The sequence below is a fragment of the Chamaea fasciata genome, unplaced genomic scaffold (assembly GCF_029207755.1).
Source record: "Chamaea fasciata isolate MVZ Bird 193981 ecotype frontalis unplaced genomic scaffold, bChaFas1.0.hap1 SCAF_10, whole genome shotgun sequence".
In the NCBI taxonomy this organism is placed as follows: domain Eukaryota; kingdom Metazoa; phylum Chordata; class Aves; order Passeriformes; family Sylviidae; genus Chamaea; species Chamaea fasciata.
In genome coordinates this window covers 11,857,141-11,881,526 of record NW_027094095.1, presented here as the reverse complement: position 1 = coordinate 11,881,526, position 24,386 = coordinate 11,857,141, and the positions used below count along the sequence as shown (strand labels likewise).

The 24,386-nt window shown below is 38.1% G+C and overlaps 1 protein-coding gene across 3 annotated transcripts in view; it reads right to left on the bottom strand.

Annotated features, from left to right (window-relative positions):
• VAV3 (vav guanine nucleotide exchange factor 3) overlaps positions 1-24,386 on the bottom strand; it is a 149,073-nt gene that overhangs the window by 75,695 nt on the left and 48,992 nt on the right. For all 3 annotated transcript variants that reach the window (XM_066192329.1, XM_066192331.1, XM_066192332.1), the window contains exons 3-15: positions 19,771-19,829; positions 18,987-19,052; positions 16,590-16,698; positions 14,043-14,135; positions 13,877-13,945; positions 10,517-10,620; positions 8,468-8,567; positions 7,075-7,170; positions 5,349-5,417; positions 2,819-2,905; positions 2,281-2,366; positions 1,771-1,903; positions 1,327-1,436 (exon numbers count right to left, since the gene is read on the bottom strand). In XM_066192329.1, coding sequence (XP_066048426.1) covers positions 1,327-1,436; positions 1,771-1,903; positions 2,281-2,366; positions 2,819-2,905; positions 5,349-5,417; positions 7,075-7,170; positions 8,468-8,567; positions 10,517-10,620; positions 13,877-13,945; positions 14,043-14,135; positions 16,590-16,698; positions 18,987-19,052; positions 19,771-19,829 — 1,181 coding nt within the window. The remainder of the gene's footprint in view (positions 1-1,326; positions 1,437-1,770; positions 1,904-2,280; positions 2,367-2,818; positions 2,906-5,348; positions 5,418-7,074; positions 7,171-8,467; positions 8,568-10,516; positions 10,621-13,876; positions 13,946-14,042; positions 14,136-16,589; positions 16,699-18,986; positions 19,053-19,770; positions 19,830-24,386) is intronic.

Here is a 24,386-nt window from a genome sequence, read left to right as displayed (position 1 = left end):
GAGAAAGGTCCTGCACACAGCCATAGAAATGGCTGGGAAGAATTGGGAAAAAAAATCAGAGTGCTCTCCCCACTCTTCTTAGCTCCTAGCCTGACTTCAGGTTTGTTTGGTTTTTTGGGGCACTGGGCCAGGATGTCTGAAGAGTGATGAGGAGTCACAATGATGAAGTTGGTAAGTCTGAGTTCCTCACTTCTCACACATGTATTAAGTAAATATAATTATGATATTACACAAAGCACAGCAGGGAGACCAGAGGGACAGAAAAAGGCACACATGCAAATAAAGACCTCCTTCCATCCCCAATTATGCCACCCAGAAATTTTTGCCAAAACACATGCCATTTTTTGCCTTCAATAAAAATCATCAAGGTGGGAAACCTAGTAAACAGGCTTTATTATATCTGTCCAGCTCAGGTTCTCCTTCTATATGTTTCCATTATATCGTTAACACTCCTCATACTGAGGCTTTTAAAAAGCCTGTATAGTTTATGAGGAAGTTTCACTCACATCAGGTCATGATAGCCTTTTTCCTGAATCCACACCCCTTTACAACCACATCCAAACCGACCATTGCTAATGCTGTGTCTCTGTGTTCACTGGGAGCCTCTCACTCCCCCTTCACACTTTTTCTTTCCCTAAAGCAAGCATCACCTGTCATCCAGTTCCCTTGTGCATGCTTTACTTAGTCACAATACCCAAGGTGTCAATAATCATGTTTGTCTTTCTGACAAGAATCAGAAATGGAAATAAAGTTCATGCTGCATAATGTAATCTGCAGTGCTGCAACCGAACAACTTACTTTTCAAGAAGTCTAAAGCAACCTCTTCTCACTTTAAAACATACAAAGGAAATCAGCCTTTTAAAACTAAGTGTAATATGCCAAGCAACTTGATTCAGCTAACTAATAAATTAGATAAAAGCCACTAGGAAAGATGCCAGGATCTGCTCCCAAACCACCAGTATCACCTTTCAGAAACATACTTCAATTAGTCAAAATTAAAATGGGATGTGAAAAAATTTCACTATTCTGATAGATATTTATTGTAAATATAATTAGTATTACCCCATATTTGGTTAAGACAGCATTGCTAAAACAGTTTTAGCAGCAAGGTAGGAAAATACGATGTAGCCTAGAGTGCCCTCTTCCTTTTCAAAGAGGAATTTCAGGGAAATATTGTTGATGAAGATGTCAATCAGTTGTTTCTCAGAATGTCAAATAAAATAGATAAGTAGACGGTATTAAAACGTGAAAAAAGTTCAGTATAATTCAAGCAAAATCTTTACATGAGTGATGAGTGTGATTCTACCTTAATAAATATATACTTACAGAGCCATCTGAAATTGTTCAAGCCATTTTTTCTTTAAGTCTTTAGTTTTGCAATAAACTTCTAAACCATTTTCACCTTGGATATGAATGAGGTAGAAGCCATAAGACCACTGCATAAGAAGATTGGTAATACAAAAGTCATCAGTTATGAAGAAAGGAAAGGGGAAAAAAACCCCTTAAAAATAACAAAGCATTTGTATATTCTTTAATTCATTAATTTTGGGAACAGTAAGACCACTTTATTGTGTTCCCTTCGAATGACTTACTCAAACATTTTAATTACCTCAAAATAAACAAAGTTGAAAGTTCTAAATATTCGCTCCAGCTTACATTTAAAATGAAAAACATCTTAAAGAAATTGTATTTACATTTTAAACTCCCACAAAATGCTTCAAATTCTTGCTAAAAATAAACATTTTATGTGAATTAGTGACAAATATTTACCTTCTTATTTTCTTTATCAGTAGTGGGGTTATTTGTAATTTTGTATTTCTGAAGATCTATTATTTCCTTCATTTCATAATTATCCCCTCTCCGTTTGCAAACAATGACAGCTAGATCAAACAAGAAGATGTGCCTATGAAAATACAATACAGAGATGGTTAAAAACACTCCAGAAAGCTAAGACCAAAAAGTCATATTTTACACACTTTTGCCAGTGGCACTTGAAATTTTGAAGGTGAAGAACTAAACTACTGGCTAATAAAACAACCAACACTGAAAGTACTTTTGCTTAAGACCTACTCCTTGTAAGGGACTGAGTGATCCTAGATAAAATAATGTAATAACTAATTTTCCATTCATCACTTTATACATTCTCTTGGGCAATGGCAGACAGGCTCCGTGAATGCCCAGTGGAATAGAAAGCCCCCAAGAATCAGTGAGCTGACCTCAAATTTATAGAGAGTTATTTAACAGGTTTTCAATAGCAAACACCACAAGTTATGCCATCACCTGTCTTGCCTTGCACGTTTGTCTAACGTTGTTATCCTTATTTCCCCGTCACCTTGAGGTCTCCCATACTGTAAGAGGGAATGGTTCTGAAATAGAAGCGAAATGCATGATTCCATACAGCAACAGTGTGAAGATTCACATTCAAATGTTAGACCACTCACTCCTTTTACCCCCAAAAAAGGACTTTTTAGACCAGGAAACAACATCTTTTCCTCACTGATATAAACTAAGTACTATAAAGAATCAGTCCATTCCATTTTTTTCTTCTAACAAAAACGTTTTCCCATTACAAAAGTATCTGAGAGGCACTGTACACATACAAACCCTTAACTATGCAAATATATTTAACTACTGACAACCAGAATAGCGAGATTTATGTACTTTAACATGCATGTCATTCTAAACCAAGCAAAACATACTTATGCTTAAATATTATCAAGAATATTATAAACTCCTATGAAACGAGGAAAAATACATCTAACAATATTTTTGATCAAAAGTGATTTGAAAATTGTATGCAAATTTAAAAATCACATACCAAATTCTCTATTGATAGTTGAAACTGTCTGATTTCCCGAAGTGTTTCATTGTCTCTTTTTACTTCATTTACATATTGAGCCAAGTCCTAGAGTATCAACAGCAAAAGGGAGGAAAAGAATAACTTTTCTATGACAGACTGCTTTAATACATTATCTTGAGAAGTTTATTTCTAATTTTATCTTCATCTTACCTACATTTTTAGTATTTCTTTTGAAATTCTCTTTAGAGTTCAAGAATTACCAATATGTACAGCTAAATAAAGAAGGAATAAAGTACCTGCATATCTTTAATAATATTTACAACTCTCTTCGTGATATCTATTGGAACAGGAATTTAGTATCAAGAAAGAGGGAAACAAGTAATAAATTCGCAAAAAGAGCTGATTTTTTTTCTGAATTTCCTTAGTGGTTTATTTTTAAGATTAAAGACAGAAACATAATTTATGCAGCTCACTACTGAAAAAGCAGTCAACACCCAACATCAGAGGTAAATAGGAGGTAAATAGAAAATATAGCAGAAAACATATATAAGACAGCTCAAAAGCAGAATGTAAGGTGTGAACGAATCATAAACCTGGGCACTTATTGGAAGAGAAAAAGCTACGACCCCAGCAGTGGGATCTTGCTCTTACTGTTGCACAGCAGAGAGAAGCCATTACACAGCAGATTTTAAAAGGGGCTTTTGAAGGGATATACTACCTGAAGTCACCCAGTGAGATCATTATTGTGCCCTTTAGCAGAACATGTACTGTACACATTTCACTAAAGCCTTTTAAATGCTCTGAAGACGCTTGAGTAATAGTGACAATTTGCTGGGGCTTCTCTGTTTATGGCTAGAGATGAGGAGTGAGCAGAAGAGGTAATTGGTAGGGTCGGGGATGCTGAGAGCAGCAGCTGGAAAAGGCATTCTGATCTTCCTAACCTGCTTTTACAGTATCCCTTCAATATGGTCACAAATTTGGAGGCTGGGAGGAAAATACATCTTCTCCCTAAGATGTTTTTAATCAGAATCTGTGAATAGCTGCAGTCATTTTGCTAGCTTCCCAAATGGATCTGTGCAGGATACATTCACATCAGTCTAAAAAGACTTAGCTTAGAAATTAAATAACATTTTTTCTTGCTGCCAAAAGAAATCCGGCAGCATAATCCTTCCAAGAATTTTCTTTCCAGGGGGGCAGTACCGTTTTGCTAGCAGTTTCTCCAAAGACATTTTCTTTTTGTCTCTCTTGGTGAAAAGACACCAGGGCTTTTAGAAGCAAAACACCAGTGCTACCCTGTTATTTCTACTACAATGGCAGGGACTACAGTAAATCAGAATGAGAGCAATGCTGCAGCCTTAAGGAGAGACACTCATGCCTCAGGAGTTTGTGGGTTTGGAGGGGTTGGGGGTGAGGTTTTGTGGTATTTTGACTGGTTACGTCCTGCCAGCCAGTGCATATCTGCCACAGACACTCTGGAAAGAGATTTCTTTGGTTTTTACAACCAACAGACTCCAACAATGAAGAAAACCAGCAAACTGGAATGAAAAAGCAGGGGTAAATATAAAATAGAGTTATTTTCTGAGGCAATTAGCAGCAACCAGGACGCATGGCCTGCCACTAGATAGATGAACACTCCATCTCTGTGCCATCTCTTTTCAGGCACCTCTCCGAGGGAAATTATCATGGTGCTCATCCCTCTATGCTTGCTGCACAAAAATGGATAACAAAAAAGGGAACTAAAAATCTCATTTGTGAGCTGGTTGGTATTCCAGGCATTCAAGGCAGTCACAAAATATGAGACAGCTGTGCGACCCAAAACTAACTTAGTCTGACTTCAGGATCTACTGTGGACCATACAGATTACAACAGGAGATATAATTTAATTCATGTTGGCTCCTTTCCCCAAAAAGAATAGAAAAAATTTCCCAATTCCAGCACATGAATGTCACTATTCATGCCATGAAGGCAACTGAAGCAGACCTGTGCTTTGTTTCTGAGGCTGTGCAGAGGAGCACAGAAATACATTACCCTGTGCACAAGGCAGCAGTTATTCTATAAAGCCTTTGTTTGTACCAACTGCAGGTGAATGTATAGTGACAGGTACCCTACCTCCAGAAAGATGTAACTGCTTTCAAAGGTGACGCACAGAGATCATATTAAGATGACAGAAAAAGGTCTTGTAAACAAAAACAGCTCTCCATCTCACTGGGAAATTACCGAATCTTGATCAAATTGACTTACAGTAGTAGAAATACTCCCAGATTTCAGAAGCAAGACCAACATGATTGAAACACCAGCCAATGCAAAAGTAGTCCAAAATGGGAAAGTTCCATTTCACAAACCCTGTACTTCAGAAAACTACTGAATTTGTTTCCCAGACTTGAGCAAAACCCTCAACTTTATACTTGCCATGACATACAAAGCTCACAGGAACCTGTGAAAACATTTGAAATGTTATGAAGAACATGATATCCTCCAGGGAACAGAATTCTGAGCTACCATTCTAACCACCAACAGGCAAAAGTATTCCACTGCCATAAATACTCACCTTCATTGCATCAAGTGCCAGTTTTAGATTCGCCTTCTCCATGGGATCAGTAGTGTGCTTTACCAGCTCCTGTGGACAGAACAGTGAAAACTTTCCACCCACTGTTTGTCATTTGTATAAATTGAAATCATCATTGGTCATCTCCACCCCCCAAAAATAAAGAAGCCAAAACCAGAAAACACAGCCCAAGACTGGCATTTTCATCGCCAGAGTGAGCAGCCTATCAGTGAGTGTGGACTATTGCAAACAGCTAATTGGCAAGTGTTTAGGAATGATTGCTGCACAGCCTAAACACTGACTTTAGCTGCTAATGAACCATCACAAGAAGGGAATTTGGTCTGTCTAGCACTAAAACTTGCCAAATCAGATCATTACCGTATGTGCATGCTGGAAGCCCAGGTAAACAACACTCAGGTTCATTTACACGTTGCTATATGGTATTTCATCCTGTTCCAAAGCATGCACTTGTGTCCACAGACAGGGATCCATGCTGGCAGTGAAACCTCAGCTGAAGTGTGCACAGCTTAAAAGTCACGGTCTCATTATACATAAGAGGAAGCTAACTCAAAAAACATATTGAAATCAAATTTACATGTTCAAAGAATTCTTTTAGCCACATCCCAAATGGAAAATACAGGGTCTTTTTTGGGCTTTATGAAGTAAAGTGTAACCTCTTGGGGAAACAGGTCATTTCTTCTTTATAATTTGAGGCAATAACTAAATATTTCAGCTCACATAGTAAAATCGTAAGAAATTAAATAGTATTTTTATACTCATATTAAAATTAATAATAAATAAGTAATTAGTACTTCTATTTGCATTACAATTCTAATAATTTACTCATTATTTTCTTTCCAAGTCTGTAAAATATTTTTCTTGTACAACATATAGATATCGTTACACAGAGCACAGTGACACTGTATTTCATCTTTCCACAATATACAGCTTGATTATAAAATCATGAGTCAGATCTCATAAGTTTTTTTTCTAAAGTTGTACCATTCATTTTGCTTTTTTCCAATTTTGCATTGATCAAAATATTGATGACTCATATATAGAAGTATTTCAAAAAATTAATATTACAAAATGTATGTTGTTCTGCAGAGTAAAAATTATGCTCCATATATAAGTAGTAGATCTTTTTAAAATGACATTTTACAAGCATCAGCAGGGTTGACAGTCTAATATAGTAATACATTTCTTTGCAGCTGAGCTAATGAGTCTCCTGGCACAGCTATCAAATTAAATTTATAAGACTCTCCACCCTTATTACAGGACTAACTGCAAAAGCTAATGCTTTGTGGGTTATAACAAGAAACATTTCAAAATAAATATGGCTTAATTGCAATTTATGACAGCTAAGAAGTGTCTTAAAAGTATGCTGTATGTATGGCCCAGCTTCCTTTTGGGGGGGTAATGGTTCACATTTCAAGTACCATGATTATGGTTTGGTACTACTAACCATTTTAAAAACCCCAACAATAAAAGGTCCAGAGACTGAGGAAACAATCGTGTTTTATTTGATTTTCCCCAGATATGCTTCAGCTCTAGGAAATGATCTCTGGGAGAAACCCTGCACTTGACTGAATTTTATTTCATAACGCATCTAGGGAAGCGTCAATCACCTTCCTTTGACAAAGACATTTAGCTTTCATTTTTACAACCCACTGATGATAAACAATCACAGTTTTGCTCTCAGCCCCCTTAAATTTCAAAAATAAAATACCTGGAGCAGTAGGTGATATTTTAGTACTCTTTGCATTGGAACCACTAAGAGATCCCGCAACGTAAATTTCCCATTATTGGCCCTCTTGGAACATTCCTAGTTCAAAGCAGAAGAAAGAATAAGACAATAGAGCTAGAAAATAAACCTATTCAAGTGATATATATGAAAATTCAGTGAGATACAAACAACTATATTAAGCTTGTGATAAATAATATCAACAAAATGAAGAAAAAGTTGATATGACAATACCACAAAAAGGGAAAAAAGCCTGCATTTAGTCACTTGTTCTTAGATGTTTCAACATACATGAGAGAGTAGAACAAAAGCAACAGAAATTAGGCATTCTGTACAGCTAAAAAAAAATTATATATTCCTATAGGGGGGAAAAATAAGCAAAAGATAATCATGGAAACCACAGCGCAATCAGTCTCAGTTCAGCACTTCACTGCAAAGTTGTGGACAAAGTCCTCTTGGCAGCAATATCTGGGCACAGAAAAAAGGTCTATGGGAATATCCAGCGTGGATTTACCACTGGTATATCTATGCCTGCCCTACCTGACTGCTTTGCACAGTGAAATGCCTAGATCTGTGAATGGATGGAGACAGCCTGCCTTGGCTTTTCCAAGGCTTCCTCTCTCACAGTAGAGTAATATCCAGATTGGGATGTTATGCTCCAGGTCTATAGAAAACTGACTGGATTATGAGGCTCAAAAAGTGCCATGACTGATGTTTCCTGCACCACCTGAGGGACAGCTGCAAACAGGACTCTGTCCAAGGCCCCTTCCCCTTTAGTGCATTTGGCAGTGATCTGCAGCAAAAGGCACAGGCCACCCAGAGCAGATCCACAGACAGCGCAGCTCAGGGTGCCACTGACACCCTTCAGCACAAACCGCCCATGAATGCAACAAGGCAAAGTCCCTCACCTGGCAGGCACTAGCCAGGGACATGCAGACTCTGAGGGCTGAGCAGGTGGGCAGCAGCTTGGCAGAAAGGACCCAGGGGTCATGGTAGACAACCCTGAAGCTATGTGACAAAGGCTTGTTCAGCCTACAGGTCCCTCCCAGCCTGTGGGATCCTGCAGCTCCACATTCCAGCTGAGATATGCTGATAAATGGAAGGGTACCACTGGTGGTCACTTCCTGAAGGAAAGCCTTTACTCTGCTAATGTCAATGGCACAACTCCCCTCACTTCAGGACCAGGATGTGCAGTTCTGTACATGCAGCACATTTTCATTTGATCAAAGGGTCCAAAAGAATGAAGGGAAACACATTCACTCATCAGTCCAGCTAGTTTTGTCATCATAAAGGTTTTGAGTTCAATGAAAGCAGGACATAGTCACAGAAACACATGGTATAATGTGTGTGTATATATATATGTTAAAAATACTGATACCTCTAACTTCAATTTAACATCTTCTTTTGTCTTAGAGATATTGTCTAAGCATGATATCGCTATCTCCACTTGACTGCAGTACTGTCCATAAATAACCAACCTAAATCAAAGGAAGAGAAAGAATGAAAGGAACATTTGTTTATTTAAGAACAACCCTGGTGATCATTTTTTCACAATCCTTGTTTCAAAAGGAGCAGTGTCTATAAAAGCAAGGATAGAATTTAGCCATGTGTTCAATGGGCAGCATGAATGAATGAAGACTATTCAGGTGAACAGTTTTGCTCTACTTTCAAAATGGTCTAAAATCATTGCATTTTCCTTTAATAGTTACATATACATAAATATGTTCTGATAAATACAGGATACATTAAAAAGTAGCAAAACTGCTGAACAGAACACTCTGCAGTGTTTACAGCAATGTAGACTTCTGAGGTTGTAACGAATAAATTTCGGAGCACAGGCTTAATAGGATTAACTAGAGCCACCCTTTAAAGAACTTGTAGGTTATGCAAACTGATCTGTCTCTAACAGTTTCTATCAGGTCTGAGCTCTCAGATCAAAATAATAATGTATGAAATCTCAAGAAATTTTCAATAGACATCAAGTGAAGCAATGCTTCCTGAAGGAGCCTGGTTTTATGACAGAAGTTTCTTGCCTCTCTGTGGAGTGCTTTCAGCTAGTGCAGTGCCAAGAGTGCTTTTTTCTTTCACCTTTTCATTTATTTCTTGAGGTGATTTCTTCTGTATGCTTCAAACCCCTTTTGGTGGGTTCCCATGAGCCTTCCACTGAGGTCTCCTAAATTTCTTTTTCTCTCACCTAACCTTTACCCTTTTCATTCGTTTCTTCACAATAAGGTGATGACAAGGATTTAAGACTTATCATTTATGATTGCTTTTAATCACTGTATGTTTCAGACACTGCATCAACCTCTATTCCCTTTTTTTATAGTATAAACTTGGTATTTCTTCTCAGTGTCCTTTGTTCCCCTTTTAGCACAATTTCAGAACAACTTTAGAAAGACAAGCATTTTCCAGAACAACTCCTTGTCTCCTTATTCCCTCCTATAGCAGCAGTGTAACAGCCTGGGAAATAACTTTGTCCTGCTTCAAACTGGAAGCTGAGACAGAGGGTCTCTGAAGGCAGGACTGTTTATGGGCAGCCTGGGACACCCTGCTCCCTTGGAAAACTGTCCCATCTAACATTCATTAGATGCTGCTGTCCAGTTTCTCACACACCAATTATTACCTCAATAATCCTCCTTCACCCATCACCCTGAAGCAAATCCAGTTAGCTCCCTCAAGTCTTTCTGACTCTTCTCCCAGAAGGATCTCATTTTTAACCAAAACCCAAAGATTACTTTAAGAGAGGCCAGCAACGTAGCCAACAGAACAAGTGTTTTTCAGCCAAGTACCATGGGCATTTAAATTCATCTGTGTAGTCCAACATCTGTTCAGTGCTAGCAGAAGGAACAATATGAAAAGGTGGGTAAAAAAATTGGCAATTAGCCCACAGGGTATGGCATGTTGCCACAGCTATCCTGTTATCAGCTTGGCTGCTTTTCAAAGCTTGAAGGCAAAGGTTGTTTGCTTTATTGTCACACCTCTGACTCAGGGTAAAGCAAGACCATAGTCTCTTCTCTTTTACATCTGCTGCTGTCTCTTCTTTCCAGTTATGACCTCTTCTGTTTTCTCTAATCTGAAATATCCCTAGTAAGAATCCTTTTTTTAATCTCTTAAACAATACTAATACATGCCATAAAATATCTGGGATTATGTGCATGAAAAAAAAATGCTGTGCAAAGCAAGATATTTAGGTTTCCATAAAAATATATTTGTTACTATCTAAATAAAAATATTGCCAAAGCTGGGCTAACAAGAGGGAGGGCTCATAAAACATTTTGACTTCCAGGCTCAAAACACCAAAACTATCTTGATAAGGATATTTACTTTGAATTTAATTCCATTTCAGAAATATTCATCAAGCAAAAATACAGCAAAATACCAAACTGAGCATATATTGGCGCAATTAGTAAGAGTGCTTAAATCTTACCTTTCCTTGTAGTTAATAAAAATTTGATATAGGTTCTGATCATTTTTGTTAACAATGGAATCGTTGATGTCCTGTGTAAGATTCCTGTGAATTTTCACCAAATCCTTAAAAAGAGTAATGGGGAGGGGAAAAGCTTTGTAAAACCAGAATGGCTTAAAGCGTTGAATATAAAAATATATTATTTTATGTTAGACCCATTAATTTCAATAAATTGAAAAACAGATCACCTGAGAGTAGAGTCTAATTTCAGGTTTGGCACATCTTCTGTACAGTGCAACAAGAAAAACGAAACTCCAAGAACTACCACTTAAAGACTAATTTATTCTAGCTTGGAACGTGCACTGTTAATTCACCTTTATTTTATAATGATAATTTTAAAATTAAGCAAGTCAAGGAAACACATTAGTGAAAAGTTGAAGTAATGATTCATGTCCCTGAGCTGTGAAAAATTATTTCTGTACATTACATTGGTCAATTAGTGATGTCCTAATGCTAAATTAACTGCAATCATAATGAGTTTCCCAATACTGCACACAACTAATGTCCGAGAGAAAGAAAAGAATATTGCAGAAAGATTTGCTCGTTGATTACTGTTGCAACTCTCCTCGCTTATACACTATCACACACAAACTATGGGAGATTGCATCAGCCTTAACACTGTATGGAGAATTTACAAGAAATTAAGTCAGAACAGGTCAAGAAGTTTTGAAATCTGGGTAACTGTAAGTAGTATACAGATCACTGGAATGAAAAAGAGAGGACTGTTTAACAGAACAAGCCACTGAAGATGATTTATTGCAAGAAATGATATTCTACAAATAATATTCAATGTTGAGTCGTGAACTAAGTTGAAACATTTCACTTCACACTGATGAAAACTAACAGTACATACAAGGTCAATCGCATCACTGATGAGGGTGCAGAATCTTGAAACAAATGAAATTAAGTTGCTAGCAACTGTATGGCCTCATCCTCAGAATGTTAAGTTGCAGTACACAGACATTATTACAGAAACGCTTCCCAATTAATGTACTTGGAAGAGAAGCACTTTTTCTAAGGAGCACACAGGGACTCAGCTAAGCAATACCTCTGAAAAACAGCTTAATGCTAAGGGGACAATGGGTCTTTTTGGGTTTCTATCTCTAATTCAAATCAAGTTTTAAACTAAACTGATGTTAACATCATTTGAAGCTAATGAATGTTCCAACACTTCAGTATGTCTTACATGTACTTTCAACTCTCTTTCTCTCTGTATGTCCATATATATAATTCACAGGCACGCATAGGTACAGATATAAGTGCATTTATCTATGAGTGCGCACATAGATGTACATGCAAATGCACATATACACAATATAGACAGACATATACAGACAAATATAGAGAGAGCCATACATTCACTTTGAAGAACAGAACTTAAAAATTTGAGTGCCAATGAAAGGCACTCTCTTTAAACTGGCAGTTTGGGGTAATTGGTTTGGAGGGGTTTTCTTCCTTCAAAATGAGGTATTTCATTATCAGCAGTTGATCCAGCAAGCATCTTTTAGAGTCTATTTAAGGAATATAACATCACCCTAAGGAAACAATCCTTCACCACAACCCCATAACAGAAGAAAATCCATTCTGTTCTGAGAACACAGCACTTGCTCTTCACATCTCACTTTGCTGCAGAGCTGTGTGTAACAGCTATTTTTAGTTTAAAACAAGCTTCCACTGCCCTCCAGCCTTCCTGCTGAGGAACTGCCACACAGACAAGGTCTGAGCAGACAAAGCGTTTGCAAATATTTTGGCTTAGGCAAGTCCTGTATTTCAATTAAGGTTATTGGATGCCTATGAAGTGTTCCTGGAGTTGGAAATAAGCAGCATCTTCTAACAGCAGAATACTGAATGCTGACAACAAAAGGCAAAATAAAACAACCCAAACATAAGCTTACTATGTGTCTCTCTAGTCTAAAATAAATGGGTTTTGTTCTTTCTGAACTTATGTGATCCCATGCAATCCTTTAACTAGCAGTGAGTGGCCTGACCTCCGTGTTTGTGCTTACAGCATTCAAGCCCTTTCTGTACTCTTTTGCAGCTGTTTCCATTGACTGGAATTAGGTCTTTCAATAAAAATAAGTCAATATACCTGGGCACACAGAGCCTTAGTAAAGAGGTTTACAGTAACTTAGGCAGGGCACATCATGGCTTTATTTACAATGAGTAAGAAATACTAATGCAGGACCGAATATAAATTTGCTTTCAAAAGCAAAGGGATCTCTGTGGGGAGCTGATGTAATTCAAGTAGACAAGTTAGTTACTGATATCTGTGACAACGTTTTGGGCAATTATTCAAAGTGGAGGACATGACAGTAATTAAGAGGCAGAGTGAAAACTTCACTGAGGGAAAAATATGGCAAAGGATAAGATATCATCAGTATAAGTGTCATAACTTACCTTCTATCAGGATGATGCTGGAACAGCAACCAAAATGTTTTTATAGACAGGCCAGGTTCTCACAGAATAAATAAAATCCCCAACACCTCCTCCTAAAAGCGGAGGGCCTGTTGGACATGCCAGAGATGGCCAAACCCGAAGTGATATTTTACAAGCAATAATAGCTCGACGTGGCCCATGGGTCACACTCTGAGGACCCTTTCTTTACAAAGGCCTCATAAAAGAACATGGCTTTCATTTTTCTGTCTTGAGAGAGGCTTCAGACCATTTCTGAATGTCTTACTTAGATGTTAGACTGAGTAAAGACATACTGAACACTTATCAACTAAAAATATATATGTAATTTTTCACACTGTTTTGATTAAGCCAAAACGAAATGACACAAAGTAGCAATCACAGGAACCACCATTGTTTCAGTCAGATAAGAGGTTTCCTAGATAGTTCACAGAGGATTTCCTTATCCTTTCCAGCACCAGATTAGGAATCCAAAACTATGAGTTACATTAACTTTCAATTGTGTTCAATGATGTAAGAGCCAGGGCAGCTACAAGGATTTGCAGAGCAGCTACAGATAGTCAGTACACAGTGATAGGTAACTTAGCAGTCACAACTTTGTACCATCATTAAAATATCAGCATTTATTAGAAGATAATCCATTTCTAGAAATTATTAGCTTTTAAGGATCAAAAATACTCCAGTTTATAACAATTCACTATCTCACATGCTAACACTATTTATCTTAACTTACTCCCTTCAAGCAGAAAAAAAAATTGGTAGTACATATTTTTTAAAATCAACTAATATCCACATAAACACATCGTGCATTGTATTTTAAATAATCATTTTGTGCAGAAACATGTAACACAAATGTATCACAATCAGCCATGAACCTCATATCTGCTCATTAAATATGCAATTACTCACAGGAATGTTGATGAAAACAGTATCAAACTCTGATGCTGACAGAAACCTTTTCAATGGCACCATGAAAAACTGAAAGAAAAAAGATTATATATACATTGGCTATTGTAATTCTATCTTCTAGACTGCTATAAAAATGCATGCTACAAGTCTGTAAGCAGCGTCTTACTTTCTCGATCGATTCCAGAGTTTCAGTGTACTTCTCTTCAGTTTGCTTTATTTCAGCTAGACAACAGCTTCTTATGTCATTTTCAGGACATTTCTGCAATTACAATGGAGTCAAGTTTAAGTCATTAACAGGCACCTAATGGATAACAAATGGGTTTATTTGTTTAGAATTACGCAATTAGGATAACTGCTTCCTGAAATTCTCTGAGTACTGCAGCCTCCAAAGATGACAGCAATAGCCAAGAATATTTTAATGTTCAATTAGCTGATTACTTTAGTAAAATGAAAATCAAAGGAATATTATGAAAAGTTAATGCTTAGACATAAAACACTGAAGTATCAGCATGTATTTTGGAAGCTGAAATACAAGGTCACATTTAATTTACATCCAGACAGAGAAATCTTATTTAAAATACTCAGCAGTTAATAATTCCATTAAACTTAATGGGGCTGAATCATGTAAGCAACTTTGCATTGCAATAAATATTGGATTCAGTCTAATCCTTGTACTTATTTACAGTTTTTCCCCTTTCATTTCTCAAGGGGAGCTTTCTCTTCAGACACAACAGGAGTATGTCCTCAGATCAGGAAGAGCAATGACCTCTAAGTTCAATTCTCACATACGTATGTGTGTGTCTCCAACAAGACCCTGGGATTTTTCCATATAAACCACCAGACTCATAGGATGTGGAAGTAATTATCAGTAATTACATGACTCTATAAAAATAGTTTACAAGCACTCTTACCCAAGATAGGATTTACAGCATTACAGCTTCAATAAAATCCTATTTCAAATAAAAGAGTAAATAACCATAAGATGATACGGAACCTTTCATGTCAAGCAAGGCACAGAAAATCTGGAGATATTAGAGGTCAGCGTGGATGTTTGACACAGTAACCGGATAGGCTTTTGCAGTTAGAAGCAGTAACAAATCCAAAATGCTCTCTCCAACAACAATAAGCAGGATCTCAATAAGCAACAGAGCTATAACATCCTTTCTGAAGCCTATTCACCAATTTGCAGCATCCTTCAGCATATCCCTGGTTTTATCTTACTCATTTTCATCCAGCGTAGAGAATTCCTATGCTGCAGATAGACCAGATGACTAGATGTTGTTTAAATACAGGGATAGTGAGGAGTAGAAATTTAGCACTGCCGTTCTTTCCATTCAGAAAAAACACTTTTATCTTTTGAACAAAAGACTTTTCTCTTCCTGGAACAGCAGAATTTCTGGACTGAAATTTTAACATTTAGCTCCTGGTAAGTTCAAGAGCTAGACTCCTTCCACTCCCTCTCTGCTGCCAGGCTGACACACCTGCTAAGCACAGCACAGAGTAAGCCACACTTACACTGTCCACACAGCTCCTATACAGCTTGGCCACCTTAGAGTGGAAAACATATTCCTACCACCTCAACTACATACCAAGCTGCAAATCACACAGGTACATAAAGCTTGGTCACTGCTTTGGCTTTACCCTTCTCTCTTTCTCTGTGTGACTCTACAACCAGCTCCTACAAGTGGGAACACAGCTTCTCACTCTCATTTACCAGGTGCTGTAATTTCAGAAACTACTCTTGAAAACCCAATTTGTGCAGTTCTTCATTTTCCCACGATGAACATGATGGCTCCATCTTTATCAGATGCAGACACAAGTAACCATTTTGCAAAAATGCAGTATGATCAGAAGAACTGTGCTTTGTGTGCATCATCATGGTCACTCTCATCTCAAATCTATCATTTATTCCCAAATTCTTTTGCACGGGGAAGGAGACACTGTCACAGTTAACTGTAGTTAATCTCTATAAAGAATTAGAATTTAACATTATTTAGACTTTCAGCTATTTTTTACCTTTAGCTCAATACTGCCCAAAACGTTTGCAGTATTTGTGCAATTACAGAAGTTGCTGTACTCAATAGTTTATATTCATTTGCAAATCTGGGGAGTTTGTTGTTCATCAATACTTATATGAGCAATGCAAACAAATCCTGGCATTTCAGTTAGAACCATTCACTTCAGTTTAGTGCTCACCTAACCCAAAGAGATCACAAACACAGACACTTTCAGCAGAAATTGACATACCAATTTTTCTATCCACACCACAAACATCTAGAATTTGAGTGCAATAAACAAAAGGAAAGAGGGAATAAGAAAATGTGTGATATCACCAGTACAAGTAAGAAAAGCTACCTCTGAAGTTCAGCTACCCCGGGAGAAAACTTAGTGGAACAGTTTACTTTGCAACATAATAACAACCTAATGATCAACAAAATATGGTTGAATAACTAAACAGGGTTGAATAAGCAGGAAATTCATTAGTTTGAAACAAATCTCAGTTGGCCTCATTAGGCTAGTTGTCCAAATTATGGCTGAAATAATATCATATACAATAATCTCACAAAATTATAACAATTTTGGAGGTAGGACACTTTCAAGTAAGCAATTTAATTTAGAATAGCTGGTAAATTTTACCACTCAAAACTATCAAAGTGATTACTGTATTGTTAACTGCTATTGTTCCAAAGTGGCTAGGAACTGGAAAACATACAGGTTGCTGTGCTGCTTCATCTTTCATTAGGTCTTCATAAACTTCCCCACCTTCATCTTCTCCATAGACACAATCATACAACTCCTCATCTTCCTCAACACCAGTTTCACTGAAAAGACAAGACAAGAAACAAACTGTGCAGCACAGACAAAGCACCACCAGCTCTGCAAGGGATACTCATTGGAGAAGTTTCTACAGTAAACAAACAGATATTCATTAATAGAATATCTAATGAAAACAACTCATTAAGGGAAATTAAGTCTATTAATTTTCTTTTCTCCATTCATTTAAAATACATTTTATAAAATCAACACAATACTGAAGACTACATGAATTTAGAACCACATGGGGACTAAACCAGACAGCAAAAGCAGCACCTCAGGACAGTTTTGTCACAAGCTACAATCCAGCTGCCCTCTTCTCCTTGACCCTTTTCCAACCACATCTAGTGAAGAAGAGCTGCCTCTCCTGACTGCCCAGCATCCCACTACACTGGGATGTGGGACACTGTTACAAGTCTTCTTCCTGCCTGAAGAAAGGACTATGCAGGGCAAAATAAAGTCCCCAAAGACTGCAGAGCCAGAACTCAGGCACTGTGCCTCCACATCATAAACCAGAATCTGGAGCATCTCATGCAACCTTCAGCTACATAAAAATGAAAAAAGAAACCAATCAAACTGAAAATCAGGCAGTTCAAAATAAGCACAAGTGATACCCTCCAATTACCCAGACCACAGAAATAAAGCAGAAAGTCAGTGCTCAACTCTACCCTCAGCTAATTCAGCTTCATTACAGTCAGCCCTGCTAAAGTGTTACCTACTTTGTGCTAGGACTGTATCAAGCCCATAATATCTTTTATTCCTGTTTCTTAGGGTATGTCTACAAAAGAACTCTAAAAGGTACTGAAAGTAGTGGAGTCACAATAACAGTATAGAAACTGGATCAGATATGCAGATAACTTTGAGGTTTTTCCTGTTGGAAGATCACACTGAAATCCTTCAGAGTAAAAACCAACAAGTTAGTCCAGCATTTCACTTCCCACCAGCAGGGATGGTGTGCTAGCACTATCCATTAAACACTGGCAGCTGCCAGATGCAGCAGACACACTCATTCCACCACCACTGCTCCAGGGAAAAAAAGCTGGTAAAAAGGCAGAGCAAGGATAGAAACATTTAACTACTACAGCTCTTTCTGACAAAAAAAAAACTAATTCTTTAAACACCATTTAAACTCAGGGGCAATTAAATTATTTTCAAATAAACTTACTAATAATTGAGGGAAACTAAAAAATGTGGGCCATTTGCATCATTCACTGGCACACTTGTTCTTGAATTGCTTCCTCCACAATTGAGACACCATGCAACTATTAAATTTCCATTAATAATATTCACAATTTGTTGCAAAAGAAGAGTTACGAATCAATTTCTTTGGTATGATTTGTTAGCTTTTTTTTCTTCAATGAAAAAAAATGTGTCTGATGAAAATTGTGTCTGTCTCACAATGCTGAATTTACATACCCATTTGAGAACTGGTAGAAATACTGTTTTCAAGCAGTTATAATGCCACCACATCTAAGAGATAAGGACATCACCTCTTGCCCACTCAGGTCTCAAAGGAGACTGCAACTCCTGCCTTCTGCACGCTCGGCTACACAGAGTGAAAAGCAATTATCTATGAGACAGTCAGTCAGCTGCAGAGACGAGGACAAGCTTTGCAGGGAAAGTGGTAAATTGAGCCATGCCAATCATGGTGAGGTTTCCCTTCTTTATAGGCACTGAAGAAACAAATCTCTGGTGTGAAGAGCAGCTTCTCTCCCACACTGCAGGAAGCGGCATGCAATGAGTGCTAGGGAACTTTGAGCCTTGGAACAGTGAGCTCTGAGCTAGCTCTTGTCCAACATGATTCCTCATGGATCTTCAGAGGTCCCAGCCATGGGACACAAGAGTATCCTGACAATCCTGCAAACACTTACCCAGAAGAGGTAAATGCACTCACATGAAGAATTTCACTGACGTTCGGGAAAGGAGGCACTTGAATTATGATGCAAACATGCATTTTCTTTGCAAGTTCAAGACAATTTCCTTGAGTCCCTTACAAGTGATATTGTCATCTTCTGAAAGCATTCTCATAGTACTGACAGGTAACTTGAAAATGCATTCTTTATTTACTTTGCTACCAGCACCCTCTATGAAACACACTGCTTTATATACACAAATGCATCATAATAATTCAAAAAGTTTTCATAATTAATTCTTCCTGGTCAGCATGATGGCTAACAAATATTTACAAATTAAATAAATATCCCATTCTCATTAAAACTATATGTTCTACAACACAATACAAACAATAGCATGGAACTGAAAGACAAAATCTGTAACTAATATATTTACAACGTACTCTATTAAATCAGGAAGACCTTTGTAGATATCTTCATCATCAACGCTTTCTTCTGTAGGGAAGGGCCTATAGAAAGAAAAATAGCATTAATTACAGACACCACTAGCCTAGTCATATAGTGTACTTCTGTTTGGTATCCGAAATTTTCCCACAGATTATTGTATGTTAATGTGCTTATACATTCCCCCCTTTCTCTGATGAGCAGTGTATGTGTATTTGTATTTTGTTATGTGGATTGACAATATAATAAAAACCCTACTGAACACAGCTGTTATAAATCACCACAAATACATATTTTTGACATTTTTCAACCAGAAAAAAATCATCAAAATTTTCAGGTTTGGTCTGGTTGGGGCTTCTTTGGTTTATTTTTGACAATAAGAATTTCACGAACTTGGCCAATTTTTCTGATTTTTTAGAAGAAATAAAGAAGAGGAACTCCATTTTTTGTTTACATAAATCAGCACTGCATCAGCTTGACTTCTGATCCCTGTGTCACAATTATCACCCGAGTTCTGCAATACCGGCTGCTCCCCTGTTCACCTCCTATTTCAGCATGAGCAGTGCACATCACTCAGGCCTTCAGCGAGTGTCCCAGAAGTAGCAGATGGCTTTTGTAACTCCTCAGAGGTCCAGAGCCTTGCTCAGCTGCTCACCTGGCACTGTGGCTTACAGCTAGAGAAGTTCTTAGTGGGGACACAGCGCCTAGTGCCTCTAACAACTTTTCCAAAGAGCAGCACACCAAGAGGCATCACTCCCACCATTCCCTACGGCCATAACATACCTTATTCCTGTGCCTAGTGCAATGGGAGTGCGGGAAAGCTTCGAAAGTGTTTCTATCACCTGCAGAAAAGGGAAACAGAAACTATGATTAGTTGTAGAACAGAAGCAATAAAATCTTGTGCTCTCTGTTATTTCATTATCAGCAGCACTACTTCAAATCAAATTATATAAACAGAGACACAATCCGGCTGTGCCGAACAGCCAATCGGACCTGGATGCACTTGTTATCAAATATTGTCCTACAGACGGCTTGAAACGCTCGTGATTCTCCCGGCATCTGCAGCAGGAAGGGTTTGAGCTTCGGCGGGCAGCAGATGGAGCCAGAGGCCGAGGCAGCGGCGCTGCCTGCGAGGCGAGCGGCCGCTCCAGGGCCGAAGCTGAGCCCGCTGCCACCGCCCCGCAGCCCCGAACCCTTCCTCGTGTCTGGAATACTGCAGTCTGCAGGACCTCACCCTAAGAGAACACCTCCTGTGCCCGCTGAGGTTACGCACAAAGCGAGGGGGACCATTAGGAAGGGTAGAATACATACACACGGTCACATACGTGGAGTTGTTTTGCTGGCAATTGAATTAATGCAAGACCTACTTTGCCTCTGCCTGGCAAGTCCTCTCCGTCGTAACTATTTACTCGTACTCAGATATGCACGTCCTATTTGTTAGAGAGAGAAAATGACCCAAAATGACACCCTGCCTGAATTTCCGTACTTCCAATGACAAGACTCCTCTGAGGTTTCAGCCTGTATCTTTTCAAATCAAAATCCATATTAAGCTGAAGAGAAATCTCCAAAGAGGGTTTTTATCAGCAGTGTCAAAATTCAGTACAGCAATTCTACGTTTCACAGGCATTTGGGAATAATCTCTACAATTTCAGTTGTTTATTTTTGAAGTTCTAATTACAAGACTACCATGACCATAAAAGAGAGCTAAAAGTGCATCTCTCAAAGGAAGGAAAATTACATGTTTACACAGGAGAATGACAAAATAAAAGCCACTGAGAAATATCACAAACTACACTTGAAACTGAAGTCACACAGCCTCCATAGTGAATCATATTTCATAGGCAGATGAGCAAAATTAAGAATTAACGTTAGATTAACCCTGTGAAGGCAATATTTGGAGTTCATTTAAGCTGCTGTGAAAATTAATGCCACCAAAAAAAATCTCATTTTGTCTTACAGCAAAGAATAATAAAAACAAATAAATATGCTATTAACATAATCAAGGATGGGGGCACATATTTCCCCTCTGAACCGAAGAAATGCAACATGGTCTAGAATAAGCTTTCAAAATTGTGAACAAAAGTTGACTGAATAAATGACAAAATTAATTCAAAACTATTTCACATTAATCAAAAGGTCAAAAGGGAAAAAGGACTCCTTCAACAAGTCTTACTGTTGCAGCACAATTCTGGTTTCTGTAGCAGACCAGAACCTGCCCCTGCACACCTGCAAGAATCCCAGCACAGGGCTGCAAGGAGCGCTGAGCCACACGAGACAAGATGTTGTGGGATTCAATGGCAAAATGATCTGTCCTGACACATGGGTGGGCACTGATCGGCAAAACCACAGGAGGCTTAATGGTTCTCAAAACAAAGAGGGGCAAGTCTGGTGAACTGAATATCCCTTACGTGTTTCAACACGATATTTCCCAGCATACAAAAAAATCTTTTGCAAACTATTCCACCCACGCAGACCCTTTTCCTTAGAGGGATTCTCACTTATCTAGCATAATCAAACCCAGCAGACATATGGCTTACTCTTCACAGCTAATTACAGTTGCTTCAAGATAACATTAAAAAAATAAATAAATAAAAAAGCTGTAGAAATAAAATTACAAATTTTAGGTGGGTAACTAGCAAACATTATTCCCAAAGTGCTCTGCCAAGTTACATTTTAGGGCTATCAATACGAACACGAACCAAAGCAAGGTTTATAAATAAGAGGAAGAGAAAAACTTTTTCAGGAACTGATGTGAAAACTTAGAGGGGGCGGGCACAGAGGGCCACAATGACACCCACACACACTGGGGAAGCCAGAGAAGCATTTACCAGAAAATGCACAGAGAAAAAGACAGAGAAAGGAACTGTACAACTAGAGACAACAGAAGACTACAAGAATCTTCCCTGCTCTTAGAACAGAAACCATTGAGCATTTCAATCTCTACTAACGATTAGAACACAAATTCAACTTCCACAGAATAAAAGATAATGCTTACCCCTTGAACCACTCCTTTTAAACCACAGCTTAAAACAGCACTGTCAAGAAACAGAACGACGTCTACTGAGGAGCATTTCTCTTACAGTTGTGGTTTCCTTAAAGAATTCTGAGAAAATGTCAGTAATCGCACATGGAATTACCACTTCTGATCACACTATGCATGTAACTATATTTGTATTTGCTCCAACAAAAAGTGGGGCAAAGCAAGATTCTCCTTCCATTTGAAATCTCAGTTCTTTGGTTCTAAGCCACTGCAGGAACAATTAAGAGTTCCCAAATTTCAAGGTCAACGGGGATGACTGCAGTTATGTATGGACTGAGTTGTCTGATAAACAAATAGACCTTCAATAGGCATTCAGCAAAACAAACTTAAATGTAGCAAAATGTCTGATTTTCAGTAACTGACAAAAGAAAGACTCAGGAGTTTTTCAGAACAGTGCTAGTTTGAAGCCCTATACAGTTGATACAGTTAATACTGTGCAATTCTGAACTGCAAAATTACAATGTACTATACACATTAAAGTCTCTAACATTCAATTTAGCACTTTGCATGTGCTTTTTTTGCTTTGCTCTCTTCCTTTCAGCAGAGTTTTAATCCCTTTTATGCATTTAACCCCAAATGATCACCCAGCTCTCTTCCAAAGCAAGGACTCTGACAGATGCTCCTGTACTTTGAATGAGGCTTAACTGGATCTTAGTTTAAGTGCAAAAGTAGCACTCCTTGCTTGTACAAAGTCCAGAACAACATGGATTCCATGCCTGTGCTGCTCTGCAACAAACATATGTACAAAGGGCTGCAGAGCTTTGCGCACACACCACCACCAGGAAGAGCTGGCAAAAAAACAGGTACTGAGTAAAGATTCCTAATTGACATTCTGGCCAGCTACAACACACAAAAAAAAGAAACATTTATACTCCAAAACATCCCACAACGACTACATTCCTTCACACTGAAAAGTTCAGTAAGTCTATGATCTGCCCGCAGGCAACCTGACACTGGGAGATATTAGCGAGAGGCTTCCAGGCATAAACGGAAGCCTCAGTGCACCCACCCCAGTACAGCTCCTTTGCACTGCCTAACACGAGACAGAGGTTAAGCAGGTCTTTAGAAGTCACATCAAAGTCACACTCACTTCAAGAAGATGTGAACATCCAAGTTTGTTTTTCAGTACGTAGCCAGTTTATGCAAAATATGACACGAAATTCAAATCTATAGCGCTGGAAGAGGAAGCACACCTCAGCCCACACCCTGATGAGTGGCTCTGCTCCTCATTCATGTTTCAGGCACTGCTGGCAAAAGCAACGATTTCACACTGTACATTAACTCTTAACTTCATCAGGAACTATAACAGCTTTTTTGGTTTTTGGCTTGATAGTTATTATGGCTTGACTTGACTTACAGTTGTAGGTCAGACTCTCCAGTTTATGTAAGAACTTTCATATGCCTTGCCAAGATGTTATTTTGTAATTTCCTGCAGCCATAGTCTTCAGTTAATCACATCAGATATTCCTGGGCCTGCTTACAGCAGCAGTACACTAGAGGGACTGTTTTACTACTTTCCATTGCAGTAGTGTGTCTGAGTTTAAAATGTCCCTTTCTAAAGTATTTTAGTGGTGTCTCTTTTTAATCTTGTTTCTTTAAAAAGAACTTGCAAATCATGCAGTTAAAGAACAGATTAAGTACATTTCAAAAGTACTTTTCCACTTTTAGAAGAAACAGAAGTAAATCATTTTGCAACTCACTGTCTCCCCAGACAAGCAATAATTCCATGATACTGACAGCTGCTGTAAGGACTATGCCCATATTTTATTTCTGATATTTACCTAAACTGAAAATTTTAAGTGATCAACAAATATTGATGGCAACAGTTTCATATCTTATGCCAATAGAACCTAGAAAGACTCACTTGTGGTTAGATCATCAAAGCAGTTACTTCCATGCAGGCACTTAAATCATGTGGTGACGCTCTTATAAGGCCAATTCTAAGTGCCACGTATCCGGGACACTTTGAAGCCAGAACTGCCAGTCATGCCCACATGCTGAGTGAGTTCTCATGAAGCTGTTTTCACTCATTCACCAGACTGGTGAGGAGGAGGGGAAAAAGAAACATCATTTTGTCACTCAGAGGTAAGATGAAAATGCTACCTATAAATATATTCTCAAATTACTTATATTATGAAAGATTTATCTTTTACTAGCGTAGCATTTACCAGGTTCTGGACAACCCTAAATCAATTTGGAGCAGAGGGGGGTGGGTGGCGGTTGAAATACATATATTGATTAATATGTATTAATATTGTACATTAATCCATCATTAACTTTTGAACCAAAAGACCTCTAGGAATCACTACATTTCCATTTTACTTGGCTAACAGATGAGAAAAAAAAGAAAAAAGAAAAT